The 19,577-nt window shown below is 34.7% G+C and overlaps 1 protein-coding gene across 1 annotated transcript; it reads left to right on the forward strand.

Annotated features, from left to right (window-relative positions):
- Positions 1 to 392: 392 nt before the first annotated feature.
- Positions 393 to 18,813, forward strand: LOC141486330 (trypsin-7-like). The gene is made up of 5 exons (XM_074184079.1): positions 393 to 523; positions 6,149 to 6,239; positions 13,940 to 14,167; positions 15,787 to 16,033; positions 18,589 to 18,813. The coding sequence occupies exons 1-5, from the start codon at positions 493 to 495 to the stop codon at positions 18,733 to 18,735; spliced, it is 744 nt and encodes a 247-aa protein (XP_074040180.1). The 5' UTR covers positions 393 to 492; the 3' UTR covers positions 18,736 to 18,813.
- Positions 18,814 to 19,577: the final 764 nt, after the last annotated feature.

Genomic DNA, 19,577 nt, shown 5'->3' on the forward strand with positions numbered 1-19,577 from the left:
TACATGAATTGAACTTCTAATTGCTTCAACGTCCACCGTATTCGCCAGATTTGGCTCCCAGCGACTACTAGCTGAGTGAAGAGGTTATTACTGAAATTGAGGTCTATTTTGATTGTGCGGCTCTTGATGGAGATTATGTTGGTGATTAAAGTCATTTTTGAACAAAAAAAACTCGTTTTCTTTCTTAGACCCGGGATTTTTCAGCCCATGTGTTATTTCATATATTGGGGGTCTAGGCCAAGAGCTCACCATGATCATAACCGACATTGTACACGCATCTTTACTACTAAGACCACTGATATTGAATTTTAATTCAAAATAGGTGAATGAATCGAACAAAGGGCACCTTGAAATCATGATTCTGGAGTTGCAACAGACAGTGACAAGCCTACACTAATAGCTCCGAACCAATTTCAACACAACAAGGTGAAACTGATAAAGCGAGCTATATAGGTGATAATTTTGAATATTCAGAATAGAATTAATCTAAAAATGTTCGCGTTGTGTTCCATACTGAGCTTAAGTAAGTTATAACTGTTAACATTTCTCGCAGTGTTTATACTTTGGATTATCTTGATTATTTTATTGTTGGTACCTAGTATTTCTGTTGTTAAATTTTACGTTTACATATCGTTAAACTTTATGGATGAGAGATTATACATTGATATTTCGCGATTTTTCAATATACTCGTGTATACCTGATGGGATCTACTTAATAATCTAATTCAAATTTACACATTTATATGTATTTACAGATAAACATTAATTATAAAAAAAACATCACTATGACTGTCATATGATACAGACACATTACCAATTAAGTTAGGTTAGGACAGATCAGGTTAGGTGAGATTATACGTTGATATTTCACGATTTTTAAATATACTCGTGTAGGTTTATGTGAATCTACCTAATTATCTAATTCTATAATACAGGCGTATAATTAAGTTAGGTTAGGACAGATTAGGGTAGGTGAGGTTTGGCTGAAACAATCTGTTTTATTTACTAGGCTTTGCCTGTCAAGGTTCGCTTTTCAGCATAGAGTGAGGTTATGCAAGGTCACAGAAAGCTCAGAATTTAGTGAGCGTTCTAAAATATAGTCAAATTTTTTGGGTTTATTCATTTCGTTGGGATGAACGAATGATTATCGATAGTGATTTTTATAAGATTCAAAATAAACATATGTTTTAAAGTAATCATCATAAGTGTTAGATTAGGTGTGAGGAATAACACGTTAAAAAGTGAGATCTCGTTAATCCTTAGCTCGCAAAAGTTTCGACTACTGAGGGTTGTCGTTCGTAGGGGTGCGACAGCTGGTCAACGGAAAAACAGACTTTAAACAGATTTTTGAACAGATATAACATCTGAATATTATGAAAATGATTAAAATAATATTCTGAAGTGAAGAAAATGAAAAATGGTTTAATTGTTGAAATACGGAACATAATACGGATAATTGTTCGAACATATTCAGGATTACATTCTGTTTTATTTTCTATGCGCTGAATATAGTGAGAAATATGTATTGTAATCAAATCATTGGAAATTTTCTATCCAATTTTGTATTTTTTTGTGTACCTGAATACTGACTCATTAAAATTTTCTAGGTATAATTCTCCACTGGGTACAACATAAGCTTTGTTTCTCAAGAAAAATGAAAATTCAACTCGTATGTTACTGAATACAAATTCAATAAGATGAACGATAGTTGAGTTAATGCCAAAATTGGTATTTCTCAATTGAATCTGAAAACTGAAATTTTCGAATTATTAACAGTTGTTAATGATAACGCCGACTGGAGTTTAATTATATTCGGTTCTAATCAAAATACTCTCATCGGTTGGATTCCGTATCAACAAACCTGAACGTGAAATCGCATCATATAGTTTCACAAATTCTGACAACTCGAAAGATCAAACGATAGTCACCGAGATTTATGAAACAAGTAATATAGATTGTGGCAAAAAAAATCTCATTCGGGACTTTCCTGACTCTGAAAACATGATAATAAATTGCTCCACAATTGGTTTAATTCATTTCATATCTAAGCAGAAAAATTTGTTCTTATCATTTGTAAACAATTTCAAGGATATCTGACGAATTATCATAACGATATATCGCCTGTTTTTTAAGTAGAAATTGGGTTATATAAATAAATGATACATGTATATAAATGAACAACCATCAATCTCAAAAATGATGTTTTGAATCAGAATAATGGTAGTGATCCTTGAGAGAAAATTCCTGCTCAAAGTACATGGTGAAATCGCATGTATCTTTCTACATCAGAAATGTATCATTGTATTTTAGAAGATAAAATTAAAAGATGAAGTAGTCATAACATCAAATTGCCAAAAACGACTTTCCTCGATGGGAAGACTTAACAGATTGTTTATGGTCTGGATTCCTGGCCATACTGGTTTGGAAGGAAATTAGGCTGCTGACTCCCTTGCAAAGGAGGGTGCTGCAAGTAGCTTCATTAGACCAGAACCTATCATTGGCATCGATTTAGGCTTTGCCAAACAAAGATTGAACACCTGGATGGTAAGAAGATTTATGGACTTCTGGCAGACTCTTCCAGAATTGGCTCACTCCAGCTTATTACCAAACAGTTATTGGACTACAGTAGGGATGAACTACGAAGTCTAACAGGCCTTCTCACAGGTCACTGTCATTTGAATCATCATATGCAGAGACTTAGACTATCGGAAGACAGTCCTGAAAGACTACTGCCTTAAAGACCACTTACCATACAAACCCAGCTTCTTTACGAAGCTGGGTTTATTTGGTCGAGTGTGAATAGGCGTGAGCCACAATAAACCCTTGCGGGTTGCGGTAGAGGGTCGAATAGACTCACTCACTTTGGACCTAACCTGACCTAACTCATAACATGAAACTCCCACATTTTTTTAACTGAAAATTTGTATCATGACCTACAAAATTTCCTGATTTGAAATATTTTCAATTCATCTTATCCAGCTTTTCAAAAATTTGATTCCATGTATAAAAAGACAGAAATTAGCTGTCAAAATATCATCAAGGAGTTGTAAAAAGTGCTGTCATTGTTTCATAATCAGATTTGCACATGGTTGTTTTTCGAATGTAACAGTTGATGAAATTATGAATCTCAGAACATAAAAAAGTTTTGAGATACCGAAAACGAATTCAGCCTATAAATTGATGGATGTAGCCGTTACTACGTGATATAGGATATCATCATGAAAAATGAGAAATGAAACTTCTTATGTGAAAGTGGTATAAAAACGTAGGAAGTTTTGATTCTCATTTTTCATAATTCAGCCTATGCTTGGCACCTTTTAGAGAATAACCACGATTTTAATATGTACTACAACATATCACATACAGAAAATGAAGGACAAAAATGAAACCTCCTAACATCTCTGGAGATCAAAAAAGGCAAATATTGAATTTTTTTAAAACGATCAACAAGAAGTTATTCATTCACCATTATTGAACTTGTTCTCATATAATGTCATCAAATGTTGCCATGAAAATAATATTGTATCAATTGTGCTTTCTAAATCTAATCGATCGTCAACCCGAAGCTAAATATCGAGAATTTGCCTTTTTTCGCAAGGTCACTTGAGCTAAGTATTGCGGAAAGTACGGCCCATGAAGGTCTACGCCTGTAGCAAAAATCAAATATCTGCATTCAAAAATGACCAAAATACAGGGATATTTTTATCTTAAGTGTGCCACACTGTATATACCAATTGTGAAATACATCTTGACATTCTGAGATCATCACCCAGAAATCCACACCAATAGATTTCACTGTGTTGAACTGAAGATGGTAAGGAGCAATTTTCAAAGAATAGAATATGGTGTACCCCAAGGAACTGTCTTGGGACCACTTCTGTTCAATATATATTTGAATGATCTATTCAGAATAAACACAAGTGGTCAAATTATTACTTATGCGGATGATACTGCAATTTTCTGCAGTCATGAAGACTGGCTATCACTTAAAATTCAAGCAGAAAGCGATATCCGTAATACTCAAGCCTTTTTCAACTATAGACTTTTAATAATTAACTTTAAAAAAAGATTTTTTCTACCCATACATATTGATGAGAGAAGTACCCCTTCTTATGATAGCCTGCAAATCACTGAAGGCATCTCAATATGCAGTTGTAATAAGATCAAATATCTTGGTGTTATGATAGACAATAACCTGAAATGGAATAAACAAATCGAATATATCACTAAGAAAATACAGTTTTTAATTTATAAACTCAAAAATGTTAAATATATTCTAGATTTCAAAGCAATAAGAACGATATATGAGGCGTTAGTGGAACCACATATTGTGTATGGAATATTAGCATGGGGAGGTTAAAGTAAGTCTTACCTCGAAAAATTAATCATTGTTCAAAAGCGCCTACTTAAAATTATATTCAATAAAGATAAAAAATATCCATCAAACAGCATAATTCCAAGCACGAATTGAAGAACCCGGAACACCAATACAATACAAGGAACAGACAACTCACATACTTGACTCCTTTTATGAGAAAATCAAAAGAAAAAAAAGTCTAACATATTTGAGTCCCAAACTATACCAATGTCTTCCAGTTAAAATTCAAAATATTTCAAGGCCAACTACATTCAAGTATCACCTGAAATTGTAATTTTTTCGTTGCCCAGAACAACAATTCAGTCTTATTGACTAATCATGCCATACAAAAGAAAAATCTGATACTTACCTCATATTTTAATATACCTCATTGAATATGTACACATCTTTTATATCTATATAGCTCTACATTTATATTTCATATTCATTTTGGTTTTATATATATATATATATATATATATATATATATATATATATATATATATATATATATATATATATATATATATATATATATATATATATTTGTATATATATATATATTTGTATATATATATATATATATATATATATATATATATATATATATATATATATATATATATATATATATATATATATATATATATATATATATATATGTAGCCCCATTTCATCCAGGCACACTACAACCACTACAGGCGGGAGTGGTTTTTTCACATGTTTATTTACTGCTGACTGCTTATGTTTATGTACCTTTCATTTCATTTCTAAAAAACGTGTATTATTTATTTTATTTATTTATTTTATTTATATCCCTGTTCTACTATATCATTTTGCATCATTTACGACTGGACTGATCTAGTCATCACCCCAAGACGATTGTGGATACCAACAATCAAAATGTCGTGAAGTAACTTGGCTTGGAATCTCTTAACTTTTTATTTTTATTTTTTGTTCGATTATTCAATTTTTACTTGTATTCTATTTCACTATTATTTCATTTCAGGTTTCTTGCTTAATATAACTGTTATTAATCTGTTTAAAATCTGTTTTTCCGTTAACCAGCTGTCGCACCCCTACGAACGACAACCCTCAGAAGTCGAAACTTGTGCGAGCTAGGGATTAACGAGGTCTTACCTTTTAACGTGTGATTCCTAACACGGAATTATTAATGAAAAGAGAATGCGGATGTGCCAATTTAAACAACGGAGACTATGAAAACTAGACTATGGAAGGGTTGCAAACTCAATTATTTAGAAGCCTTGGAAATTAACAAGCATGAACATTGTGGGTGCAACCTGTTAAATGATCGATCTCCGGTTTTTAAATTGGCACATCCGCATTGTGAACTTTAAATTCAAGTATCAATCAAGTACCTGAATGGTACATATTGGCGAATGTAATGAATCATTGTTAGTTTATTGTATTAGTTTGAGAATGTCCATATAGAACGTAACTGCAGTAACGTTAGTTACAATTAAAAGTGGTAAAACACATAGAAATTTTCATTTCTCTTTTCATTATGATCTCCTACCACGTAGTAACGGCTACATCCATCAATTTATAACTGTTATTTTCAGCTATTCATTTTTCAATTCTTATCTTTTAGTTCTCTCAGGGATTTCAAATCATTTTATACAATATCAGACAATGGAAGTCCGAACTAATGAAGTTCATCATGAAACATTGTCAATAACCTTCAAACGAACGTTTCAATAACTTGTTTTGCCGATTTTTAACTTTGTATTCGAAAAAATCTAAACACATTAGATAATTAAATTTCGTTAGTTTTATTAAAGGACTCAGTACACGCAACTTCCAGAATCATAGGAGGAAGGTCTGTTCAGATTGAAGAATTCCCCTATCAGCTGAGCTTGAGGTGAGTTGATAGTTACCTTTATGAGAAAAATAGGAATATTAGACGATATTTCCCTGCGACTATGTAGAGTAAGATAAGTATGTAAGTAGAAAGAAAAGTCTCAAAATCCAAACTCTAAGACTCATAGACGGGCTATCCCAAAATTGTTTCAATATCAAACACCAAATTAGAAGTAATTTTCTGATTTCTTATAGCTTTCATCAGACTTCAGAAGCCTGCTATAGGCTTATACCTCTTCAGGGTTAGTGAGTTGTATGTGTGGTGTCTGGTGTAATGATGTCCAGAGTAGTGTTGTTTTAGTTGTCATGTGTTCCTCTTATTTTTTGTCTTTCCGAGTGGTCCGGGTCAGTTGCAGTGGTCATTGGGGTTTTTTGGGTACGTGTTGTAAGGCTGGGGCTCATGGCTTCAGATTTCAGCTCCTTCCAGGACGCAGCTGTCCGCAATCTGATTCCAAGTGGGTATTCCTCTAGGATATCCTGAATCTGCTCCGGCGGATCTTCCACTGTTCCCAGGAGTCTGGCTGGGGGAAATGGGAGCTTCTTCCTAGGAAACCTTCTGGGTCCTCCACGAGGATTCCACGGTGTGGTCAGCAAGTTGATGGCATCGGTGTTGCTACTGCTCATCGTTCTAGTCGCGTATCGTCCCTGAAGTTCCTGAAATTGTAGGTTGATTGCTGTAGTGTTAATTAGGTTATATAAGTTTTGAGATGGGTAACGGTAAGAGAGGTTGTGGATGTTGCGTAGGATTTTTCTCTCGGTAGTTAGGATACGGTGGGATAGTCTCGGGGGAAGCGTACAGTGTATCATCGCTTTGTAGGACTGATCTCATGAAAGATTTATAAGTATGTAGGAGAGTTTTACTGTCGCATCTCCCGAGCTTGCCTCTCAGTGCTTTAAGCAGGTTTGCTATTTTCTGGACTCTGTTCAGAGTTTGTCTCAGGTCGTCCTTCCAGTTGAGGATTCTTGTGAAAGTGACCCCCAAGTAGGACACTGAATCCTGGAGTATGAGGTTTTCTCCTAAGAGTATGAGGTTCAAGTTATCGGGATTTAGTTTAGGGCGGGTAGAGGTGTGAGGATGTCGGAATGGGATGGTTTGGGTTTTGGTGGAATTGATTTTGATATCAATCCCACCAAAACCCAAACTGTATACTTTTACAAGTAGTTGTGGTACATTTCTTGTTTGGAACCTTTGGTGTAGTAATGCATATTACTGGAGTTTCATCCCAGCACCAAACCGTTATTTTTAACATTTTGACACGTGTTTTGATCACCAAGTGATCATCTTCAAAAGGTTTAATCTCCCTCATGAAGATGATCACTTGGTGAAACACGTGTTGAAAATAACGGTTCTGTGTTGGAATAAAACTCCAGTAATATTCATTTGTTACCTTTTTGCAAATTCCCTTCATTTTATCATAAATAATAGATACTAGTTACTACTTGGCAGATACTACATTCCGTGAGAATTCATTGCGAGTTTCATTATTATGACATATTTGGTGCTACACATTCAAATGAAACATTGGAATGAAGTAAAATCTCATGACCAGAGTTTTTGGAACTCTTTACCAGTTCCAAGTTGGATCAGATACAAAGACCATTGGTCAAAGTTTCATCATCCATAATTGCACCCTTGAAAATCTTGGATGGTTCTCCAGCAACATCAACAGCAGAAAAAGCATTTGCTCAACACCTTGTATAACTACCACAGTTAATATTCAGATCATATTCCAGGCAAACACATGTCGGTGTTCATGTTATACATTCTAACAGGTTGTTTTGAAAGTTTTGTCTGTTTTTACTGTCATAGATCAGTGAATATTTATTCGATTCAATCGAAATAAGCGTCATAATCAGTGTACTTTTGCCAACGTAACACAGGTAGACTGATTCCGTCAGCATGAAAAAATGTGATCGGGATTCGATGAAGTCGAAGAAGGCCGTTTCCGCCAGGTCCTGATTGGAGAAGGTTCTAACGCTGAGAAAGTTGTCGAAGTGCTTGAAAATAAGGTTGTCGGTTGGCGAAAGGTCTGGGGAGTGTGGTGGGTGACACAGAACTTCGACGCTAAATTCGTTTGATTTCCGTTCGGTGATTTGTGGAACGTGCAGACAAGTGTAGTCGTGGAGCAGGATTGGACCTCTTCTGTTGACCAGTGCCGGCTGCTGCTAATGCAATTATTCCTTCGATTTTCTCACGATAGGACTCTGCTGTTTAGGTTTGGCCCGGTTGCAGAAAGTTCTAGTGGATCACACCAGCCCCTGACCACCATACAGTAACCATGGTCTTTTTTGGTGGGTTTTCGCCTTTGCGAAGTACCTGGGTGTCTCATCGGTGTCCAAGCACTGTCCTGAAAGTATACTGTGGTCGTAGAGGATTCACGTTTCATCACACGTGACGATCCGATCCGAAAAAGGATAGTTTTGGTTGCGCAAAAGCAAAGAAGGACATATCTCGGAACGTGACAATTTCTGTGGATGGTTCAAATCGTTGGAACCCACTTTTTCGAGCTTTTCGACTTTTTCAATAGGTATTGAACCATCAAAAATCGCATGGGAGCTGACGCCCAGGTCTTTTGCCATCCCACGCACCATTTCTAGAGTCGCCAAAGAAACATACCATATGTAAACATAATAGACTGTATAGTAGTTCAAGCTATGATAGGTTCTACAAGAATTGTATCGGAATTAACTTGGAGAGCACTCTGACCAAAGATAATCCTTTCTTATCATTTCTCAGCATTTTATTGGACGTGTATGATAAGTCTTTTCCTATACAGAAGCGTAAAAAGCCGTGGTTGACGAAACGACTTAAAAAGTCATCAAAAAACTTACGTTCACTGCATTACATTAGAAAATTTACGAATGACCAATTTATCTGTATGTACCTCACGAGGTACTGTAAAATTTATAAATCAACTATCAGGTTAGTAAAGAAAATTTATTACAGAAACAGAATTGGAGAATCAACTAACAGAATTGAATAGACTTGGTCCATAATGAATGACCTCAGAGGAAAATCAAAGAAAACAAAGGTTGATTTCCCATTAAATCCTAACGAAATAAACGAATTCTACTGCACTATTGCTCAAAAGCTAAGCAGCACTATTCGCGTGCCCTATGATCCTTTAATCAATCTAGAAAATATTAACATTGATGATAGCCTCATTTTATATAACACAGATATTCATGAATTAATTGAAACCTTGAACGACATATAAAATAAAAATACCGCTGGGTATGATGAGATTTCGGTAAAAATACTTTTGAATCTACCAGGAGATGCATTGGAAATTTTAGTTAATCTCATCAATGCCTTTTGAGAAACTGGCTCATTCCCTCCTTCTTTTAAGACTTCAATTGTTATTTCCCTACATAAAGGTGATCATTTTCATAATCCTTCCAATCTGCGGTCCATTTCTCTAATTCCGTTCCAGACGGAAAAAGATACAAGTGATGCAATATTCTCTTTCCTTTATAAACTTCATTCAGAAATAAATGCTGGTGAAGTAGCTGCCGCAATTTTCTGTGACCTTTCGGAAGCTTTTGATTGTGTTAATCATGAATTATTACTCAAAAAACATCACCGGTATGGCTGCCGAAGGATGACGTACAATTAGTTTCAATCGTACCTCTCAGGCCGAAGTCAAATGGTAAGAACATCGGAACTCTCAGAAAGCAGGGCAATCACATCTGGTGTGCCACAGGGTTCTGTGTTGGGTCCAGTTCTGTTTTTGTTGTATATTAATGATTTGACTATGATAGATATATCTGGCAGCTTTACTCTATTCGCGGATGAAACAAAAATATTGTGGAAGGAAAAAACCCAGCAGAGCTACATAAAAAATATCATCTGATTTAGAAAAGGTGAGAAATTGGTATGATACTAATTTATTATCCTTGAATGTCTCCAAAACAAATATAATAACATTTAAATGTCTGCTAAATGAACTGTCAATAGACAATGATATTTTGGAAAACAAATTGAACACAAAATTTCTTGGTGTCTATATTGATAATAGGCTCAAATTTGATGAACACGTCAGACATATTAAGAGTAAAATCTCCTCCGGATGTTATGCAATGAGGGTGGTTTCTAACGAGCTGGGTTTTCACACAACAAAAACGGTTTACTACGCTTTGATTGTATCCCAAATAAGATATGGAATACCATTTTGGGGAACATGCAGTACAACCCTTCTCTCATCTGTGTTAATACTAGAGAACAGGGCAGTAAGGTGTCTATGTAAAGTCAAACCTAAAGAATCATGCAGAAATCATTTTGCGGCCAATAATAATCCAGTCATTTAAGCTTAAATTAGGTAAGAATCTCGGAATTCGAGATACCCAGCTGTAAGTCTGTAAATACTTGTATATTGACACCCTAAACGTTGTCTCAAAACCTACATATGGTAGGGTGTAAGCAACTATTAAATTTCAAGGTCAAAGGTCACAAAAATGGTTTTTTTGCGCTTTTTTTGGAAATATCTCATTTCCTATGGGTTTTTTGCTATTTGTATTTATTATCAATATTGTAGAATACAAAATTCTCTACAAATTCTGTAAAAAAAAATTTTTATACGGTGAACCGTTTTCGAGATAGAGGGCGGAGAGCGCGCGGTCACAGCATCACTTCAGGTCAACCGGTGCCTCCGGTCGAAAACGCGCCATATATAGTTGATGAACTATCGATAAATCAATGATTATAAATATTTGTCAATTTTTATTAACTATTATATTATATTTTATCATTTTCTTCATGCATTGAATCTATATCTATTCATATTGTATGGAGCAGAGAAGATACTTTTTCAATTATTTTTGATAAATACATGAATTATTTACAAAGGCATTACAGTTCCAAAATAATTGTTGTATTTGACGGTAAGAACGTAAAAGCTATGGAGCAGCAGAGAAGTTTGTTTCGATGAAACAATGGTTGTACCAGTTACTCAAGAAAATTTCTTATCAAATCGAAATAACAAAGATAAGTTCATTAATATGTTAATTGAAAAATTACAAGCTGCAAATATTACTACTAAACAAGCCAGAGATGATGCGGATGTTCTTATTGTTGAAACTGCAATTGAAGAATCAAAGTCTAAAAAAACTGCAGTTATAATAGGACAAGATATTGATTTACTTGTCATTTTAATTGGGCGTACACTGTCTTACGAACAAGAAATTTTCTTTAAAAAAGTTGGGAAAGGTAATGTAAAAAAGGAGATATACTCGACTAAAAGTTTTGATAATTATCCTCATTCTAAAAAACATATTTTATTTCTGCACGCATTAAGTGGCCGTGACACAACTTCTGCGCTTTTTAAAAAGGGAAAAAAATCATTTTTAAAAGTTTTTGAGAAACTGACAAATTTGGATGAACTAGCTGCAGCATTTGAGGAAGAAAATTGTTCGGCCCAGAGATTATTAGAGAGTGGAACTCAAACCTTATTGGCAGTCTATAATGCTCCGAAATCTGTGAAAAGTCTCGATCATCTTCGTTATATGCATTACGTCAAGTCTACAAAACTTAATAAACCTGTGCAGCTTTTAAATATTCCACCAACAAGTGCAGCTGCTCATCAACATTTCAACCGTGTATATTATCAAGTTCAAACTTGGTTAGGACATGATTTGGAACCCCAGGTATGGGGTTGGGCAATGCGAAACGATTTTCTGGAGCCTATCATGACAATTTTACCACCTGCTCCAGAAGATTTGCTAAATACAATTTTCTGCAACTGCAAGAGTGGTTGTGGTTCGCGATGCGGATGCAGGAAAGCGGGCTTGCAATGCTCTTTAGCTTGTGGCCAATGTAATGGGCAAGCTTGTCTCAATGCTCTACCATATCAGAGCGACATTAACGAAGATGGAACCTTTGACCCCGAAATCATGGAAGAACTTGAGACAAATGTCGTTGAAGACGATAATGAAGACCAGTTTGAAATTTACCAGCAGCCAGAAGACGACGATGAAGAGGAAGAAGATGATTAAAATTATAAATTGTAGTTTTTGTACCCTTTATTCCATTTCTTTACTTTCAATAAAAATAAATGTATTCAATGATATTTTTTAATAAAAAGATTAATTCATAATTTATTTGTTTTTTTTTTCATCATGTAAGAAGTTATAAATATTAATTAGGTTAAAATTCAAATATAATTCCTATATTTTCATTAACAATTCTGCAATTACATGGGCAGGTAAGTGTTGTTGAATAAATTAATACTGAATAAAAAGTGGATAAGTTAGGAAAAAAATGATAAAATATAATATAATAGTTAATAAAAATTGACAAATATTTATAATCATTGATTTATCGATAGTTCATCAACTATATATGGCGCGTTTTCAACCGGAGGCACCGGTTGACCTGAAGTGATGCTGTGACCGCGTGCTCTCCGCCCTCTATCTCGAAAATGGTTCACCGTATAAAAAATTTTTTCAAACAAAATTTGTAGAGAATTTTGTATTCTACAATATTGATGATAAATACAAATAGCAAAAAACCCATAGGAAATGAGATATTTCCAAAAAAAGCGCAAAAAACCGATTTTTGTGACCTTTGACCTTGAAATTTAATAGTAGCTTACACCCTACCATATGTAGGTTTTGAGACAACTTTTAGGGTGTCAATATACAAGTATTTACAGACTTACAGCTGGGTATCTCGAATTCCGAGGTGAACTTACTATAATGACTGGACTATATTTTAACCGTCGTTGCACTGTTCATTCTTGAAACTGTATGTTTGGTGCACAAACATAAAACGAAGTTTGACTTTGTTTCTTCTCCTTATACTACTCGTAATAGCATACTTGATATTGGACTTCCTATACCTAACTCAACATTAATCAGGGATTCCATTTTTTATAATGGTGGAAGATTATTCAGTCACCTACCAGTAGATATAAGGTCTCCAAAATTGACCAACGTACAATTCAAGAAAGCAGTTAGAAATTTGCTAGCTGATAGACCCTATTATAGCTTGCAAGCATGAATCAATTTAAAACGCGTATTCCATTTTATATTTATTTTCATTGTATTTGTACCTGTTTTTATTCAAACCTTCATTAATTGTCTATACACCATTAGTTATGCTTATATTTATACCTATAAATCTTTGTCGATGGGATACAAAATCTTCTGACAATAAAGTATATTTTGATTTGATTTTCATTTGATTTGATTCTTGATGGGTCAGTCTCCACCAGAGTCCTACAATCCTCGTCTTGGATTACTATCGGTCGACCACCACTTCGGAGTTCATCTTCGAGGCTGAAAAATCGCAAATCAACGTTAAATAGTGTGTTCATTAACACTTTCATTACCAAATGACTGGTTGATTTTTCATGATGTTTTGGCAGTGCCTTGTTTCAGTTTGAATTTCTTTGAGAAAAATTGGTTTGGTTGTGAATTTCATGGCAAACTTGATGTAGATTTTGAAAGGCGCGTAACTACGTTATTTTTGGTTTGATGATGAATACAAAAAACCTTTGGCATTCGATTGAATTAGAAATATTCAAAGATTCTTATCAATTAAAACATTTTTTGAATTAATTGAAAACGCGGCCGATATCTTCAATAAAAAATAGTTGGCAGTAGTGCCGACTTGAGTTTGGTCACAGTGTATATAGAACCAAGTTTATTTCTGGAAATTCATTTTAGTTTCGAGGATGATTGAATTTTTATTGTTTGATTCAGGTATAACGGGACACCGATATGTGGTGCAGCATTAATAACCAAAGATAGAGCTTTGACAGTAGCACATTGCTTCCCGAAACAAGGATTGTATTCCGTCCGAGCAGGAAGCCGTAGAACAGATGAAGGAGGAATTGTAGTTAATGTTAAACAAGCCATATTGCATCCGCGAAATAATCTACAGAACGACGATTTCGATATCGCCATCATCAGGTTGGAGAAACCCTTGAGGTTAGGAGCTGTTATATTTCAAATTATTAATGAACTGAACCGTTACTTGATGAAAATGTTCGTGAAATTTGTGTCATTATTATCAGTTTTTATATCATATGCCAGACACTCATGCTGATGGAAGTTTAGATTCCAGTTGGATTCCTTTTATCACGCATCTGGTGTCATGTACGAATGTTAATAATCTCGATAAACTTATCTTGTAACCATTTTCCGCACTCAGAAATGTAAATGTTTCGTAGGTGCCTTGATATGAGTTTATATAGTGGCGACAAAAATATTTCAAGATATTTCAAACAATGTTTCTCAGATCGTCTTTGTTCGTGACAGCTTTATCAATAAAACGTTCCTTAATCGTTACCATTGGAAAACACGTTTTTTCTCGAGGTGATAGAAAACAAGTATAATCCGATGTTACGAGAGTCCAGACATCAGTTTCCACTGAGAAAATGAATGTTGTACACTCTTCAGAGTAGTAGTTGGTTAAAGCCGATTTCAGAACCTTCCCCACCACTTTCAACCTCGAAACGACCTTTACATACGTCGCACGACGTAGCCAAGGTAACTTAAGAGAGTGTTTTGAGTCTGACCTTGAACGCGCTTGTCCTACGTCGTACGACGCAGGCAAGATGAATTTGAGGTAGTCTTTTGGATTTGACTTCGAATGACCTTCATTCACTCCCCAAATTTCCGACAAGGGAACTTTGACCACGAATGAGCTCGAGTTAGTTACGCGGTTATCCTGATGTTTTGAACCTATACAACACAAGCCAAGGTGAGTGTTTTGTATTTGACCTTCAACGACTTCGACCTTTGAATGAATTTAAAGTAGTTTTTGGTTATAACTTCAAAAAACTTTGATTCACATCCCATTTTATGCGGCTATCTTGTAGTCTTAAGGATTCGACCTTGAAAGAAGGAACTTTCGAAACTTGATGGAGTTTATATTGAACCTCTTTTGAAATATTGCTCACATATATGATGAGCTCCGCTCCTGAGCAGACTCAGAGGCTAGTAGAGTCTCTCCAGAAAAGAGTCATCTGCATGAATGAAGATCCAAATGTCAAATGCAACCTTGATAGCATGAAACATCAAAGAAAGGTTGGAGCTTGGCGATATATTTCCGAAGTACGAGGCAAAATACAGCTGATCATAGCTTCAAAATTCAACTCAACTTTAAAACATACTTTTCAAAAACAGTTGTGAACTTGCTGTGATGGTTTTCCTAAGAAAATAGCAGAACCCCAGATTTTCCAATATTTGTATAAGAGCTAGTTTTCAGCTTTGGTGGTCTGAGGTGATGCCTTGTCGTCTTTGATTATGCCTACCGGAGGTTAAGACGAAACGTCACGTATAAAAAACTAACTTGCAGACGTCGGTTAAGGAAACTTTCGGCTCTGGAAGTTTATATTCTTTTCATTAGGTATTAATCATCATCTCATGCATGAGAATTTCTGAATGCTCAAGAAGTATTGTTCAATTTTGTTATTTCACACCACCCAAGCACAAACAAGTGTTGCGGTTTTCTTAATCAGCCGACTCGTATCTTTTCTACTTTCCAATTTTCCCTGGCCACCCTTATCTTAGATACACAGTATATACATTTTCTTGATTTTCAGTTTCTCGAAAACAATTCAGCCTGTTAAACTACCCAAAAACAACGAGTGTCCACTGGCAGGAATGAAAGGATTTGTATCAGGATGGGGTAGTATCTCATCTGTTTATACGTACATCCCTGATACTCTTCGAGCAGTTGAACTTCCAATACTCCCACAACAGTGGTGTCAGGCAAGCTACAGACATGTTCAAATTACTCCAAGGATGTTCTGTGCTGGATACAGAGAAGGAGGAAGAGATTCTTGTCAGGTAGGTTTTTGGTTGATGATTGATTAGGTTTTATGACGTCAAGGGCGATCCAGATTTGGTTATGACATCGAAACCAAAGTCTAATTGTCCCATTGGAAAATCCCAGAGGAGCTAACACCAAAAAGTTCGATCAAATGTCAGGGTATTGCTCACTGTTTTCTTCGATTACCGTAGCGTAGTACAACAGGAGTTCTTGCCACATGTTTGTCCTTGCTTGTTCTTGATTTTTGTACCATAAACAACGTAACGACATCGTAATCAAGCATCAGCCATTGTATTCACCAGATTCACCCCCTACTCCTTTTTTTGTTCCCAAGATTGAAAAGAACCATGAAAGGATGGCGTTTTGCGACGATTGAGGGGGAGAAAAACTGAATCAGAGAGATCTCAAGAACATACCATTATATCTGAAGGTAAATACTTTGAAGAGGACAAAATCGGAATTGATGAATGAATAAATATTTCTTGAGAAAAATTAAAATTCACACCATTTTTGGAACAGAGTAGTACACAGCAGAAATGGAAGAGACCATTAGGATATTCATAACTGATAGGAAACAGTGCGTCAAAATAAATGAAACACTTACTGTACCATAGAATATGGAGTCCCCCAAGGAACAGTATTGGAGCCTTTCTTATTTAATATCTACTTGAATGATTTGTTTAGGGTCAATTCAGTTTCGCTGATGACACAGCCGAATTATATCGCGCTGATACTTGGAAAGAATTGAAGAACAAGATTGAGATAGATTTCATAAAAATTGACAGTTGGTTTAAAAGCAGGTTGCATCTTTCACTTATTTCAGCAACAACTTGCCAATTCATACTTCTTTGGAAATCCATAATGACAATGACACAATGACTATAACTATGAAAGAACATATAAAATATCTTGGCATAATAATAGATAAAAATGTAAGATGGAATAAGCACACAGAATATGTTGCGAATGAAATGAGGTTTCTACTGAACAAATTTAGGTTTTTCAAAAAAAATTTTGACATAGCACAGCTACGAATATTATATTTCACTCTAGTATAGTCCCATATCAACTAGGGAATAATTGTATGGGGAGTGGGGGGTATTACTGATAATCATCTCAGGTTATCAATGTCACTCAAAAAAAATTCTCATCAAAATTATTTTTAATAGAGACAATACATATCCGTCTGAAACACTTTTTACAGAATCTAAATTTTTTACATGTAGACATCTATATTTTCTAAGTCTTGCAATGCATCATAGAAGATATGAAACAAAATCATTGTCTTTGGATCACTTGCACAATACCAGATTCAAGCAAAAAACCTCAAGGATTCCTAAAGTAAGCACATCTCGAAGTCAAATATTTCTCACATACTTGTGCTCTATTGCCTATGCAGAAGTTCCATTTGAAATAAAGTATATTACAAGTGATAACAGATTTAAAAAAGAACTGAAATTATGGCTAACTAATATAACAATAGGTATAATAAATGAAATATTGGAACGAACAAAAAATGAAGTAGTTATACAGAAAGAAAAAGCACATGTTCTCACAAAAAAATGTAAATATTTACAAGTATAAATGGAAATAATTTCACAATTCATGATCTACACCAGCTTTATACGTATATTTGAAATTTTATTCATATGTTTTAATTTACATGTGTCATTATTGTTCACCATAATCTGTACTGTTGCAATCTTTCTGAACAGGGACTTATCTTATAGAATAGACAGCAACTCTACAAAAGTGCAGGACCATATTAAGAACAGAACATTCAATGAAATATATATGACATATGGCTTTCAATTACTCTACGTTTATGGTGTATGAATGATAAATGTTATGACCGATAGTTTAGTTTGTATTGTTGTTTGTTCACTGATTCATGTTCATGTTATTTTAATTTTTTTTCCATCTCAACTGACATCATACACAAAACGTCTTAACTTTTTGTTTATTGTTTCAGTTTTTTTTTTGTCATACACAAGCTCTATGAGCTTCAGTGTCTTGTCATGTTTATTTCTGCATTTCTTCTTTTTTATATGTATATGTATTCAATCTTATGAAATAAACATTATTATTACTATTATTATTATAACTGTAGAGAGAGGTTTACATAAAGTATAAACATCTCCAAGTATCATGAAAACTTTGATTCTACCGATTTCTGTTTTATATTTGGTATGATTTTCCGTTTCGTAAACACATGCTTTCACTAAACTGTGCTTAACAAATAAAACTATCAAGTTGGAATTATTCCTAAGGATTACTATTACAACTTCAATTTTCCCTGCCCAATCATTATTGAATGATCATTATTGAATGATTAGGCACGGACTTATTGTAGTATCAAGAATAAAAACAACACCAATCAAAGTATCATAAGGGGTACTTCGTTTGGATTTTTGATATTACGGTAAGCCGCGCTTAAGAATAAAATGCGGAAGCATGCTTATTAGAAAGATTTTTTTTAGAGATAGCTTACAAATGACGTACACTTTGATTTTCCTAAAGAAATATTCTTGAGAATCATCAGAAATTCGGCTACAGATGTGACTTTTTTCAGGGTGATTCTGGAGGACCTTTCGTGTCAAATGGCACCCTTTTTGGATTGGTTTCCTGGGGTTTCAACTGTGCCGAGCCTGGTTATCCTGGAGTTTACACGAACATAGCAAGTCTTCGGAAATTCATAAAAAATTATACGGGTGTTTGACATGTCGTTTCATTTCATTTCTAAACACTATTTGCTAACTTTTATCCACTGCAATGAATAATGATCGTTGAATCACGATTCAATTCTTCTGTTTGTTCATAATGAGGCGATCAAGTACCATCGAAAAAAAAAACACTCAACAACTGAAAGTGAGGTTCTTCATGGTCTACAGAAACTCTTTAATACGGTTTGCTAACTGTCGTTCGTCGTTCCACAAATATTCAAGGTTTTACGTATTTATTATTTATTAATAACTAGTTGTTGCCCGTGGTAAAACGTGTGCGATTATTTAATGAACAGGAAGCTGAATAGGAAGGTGTTCGATTGAGTGGCTACCACATTTAAATGATTTCGATTTTCTTAAACCACCAGACACATAACAAGATCTGCAGGTCTCGAGTGTAATATCTCAAGTGCTCCAGAATATGCGACAAGCTGAATAGGAAGGGAGCTATTGGGTGGCTTTCTGGGTTACCCGATTTGAGTCCACTTCCTGGATGCTTTTCATTTGAGAAAGTAGCATCGTTGTTGTCATTTTAAATGCGAAAATCTTGCTAGGTACGGTTTTGATGGATGCAGTTGATCACTTGATCATTACCATAACACCGAAATAACGACTGACAGCTATTTGATATGGAATTAGTTGACAGTTTGATTTTGCATGGTTTATGTTCGCAATTATCGCAGTAGACTATGGAAGGCTGTAGCGACTGTTAGTTTGAAAATGTACCTTACGAAAATTATAAAATTTGATGATACACGAAAAAAATGTCAGATTTGACCCGTGTAAAGTATTCCATGACAAAAATAAATAGGTTGTTTTCTGAAGCAAAAAATCCACT

This window comes from Leptinotarsa decemlineata, unplaced genomic scaffold (assembly GCF_025532065.1).
Source record: "Leptinotarsa decemlineata unplaced genomic scaffold, Ldec_3_MD MMD2_tig00026354_RagTag_RagTag, whole genome shotgun sequence".
Lineage (NCBI taxonomy): Eukaryota > Metazoa > Arthropoda > Insecta > Coleoptera > Chrysomelidae > Leptinotarsa > Leptinotarsa decemlineata.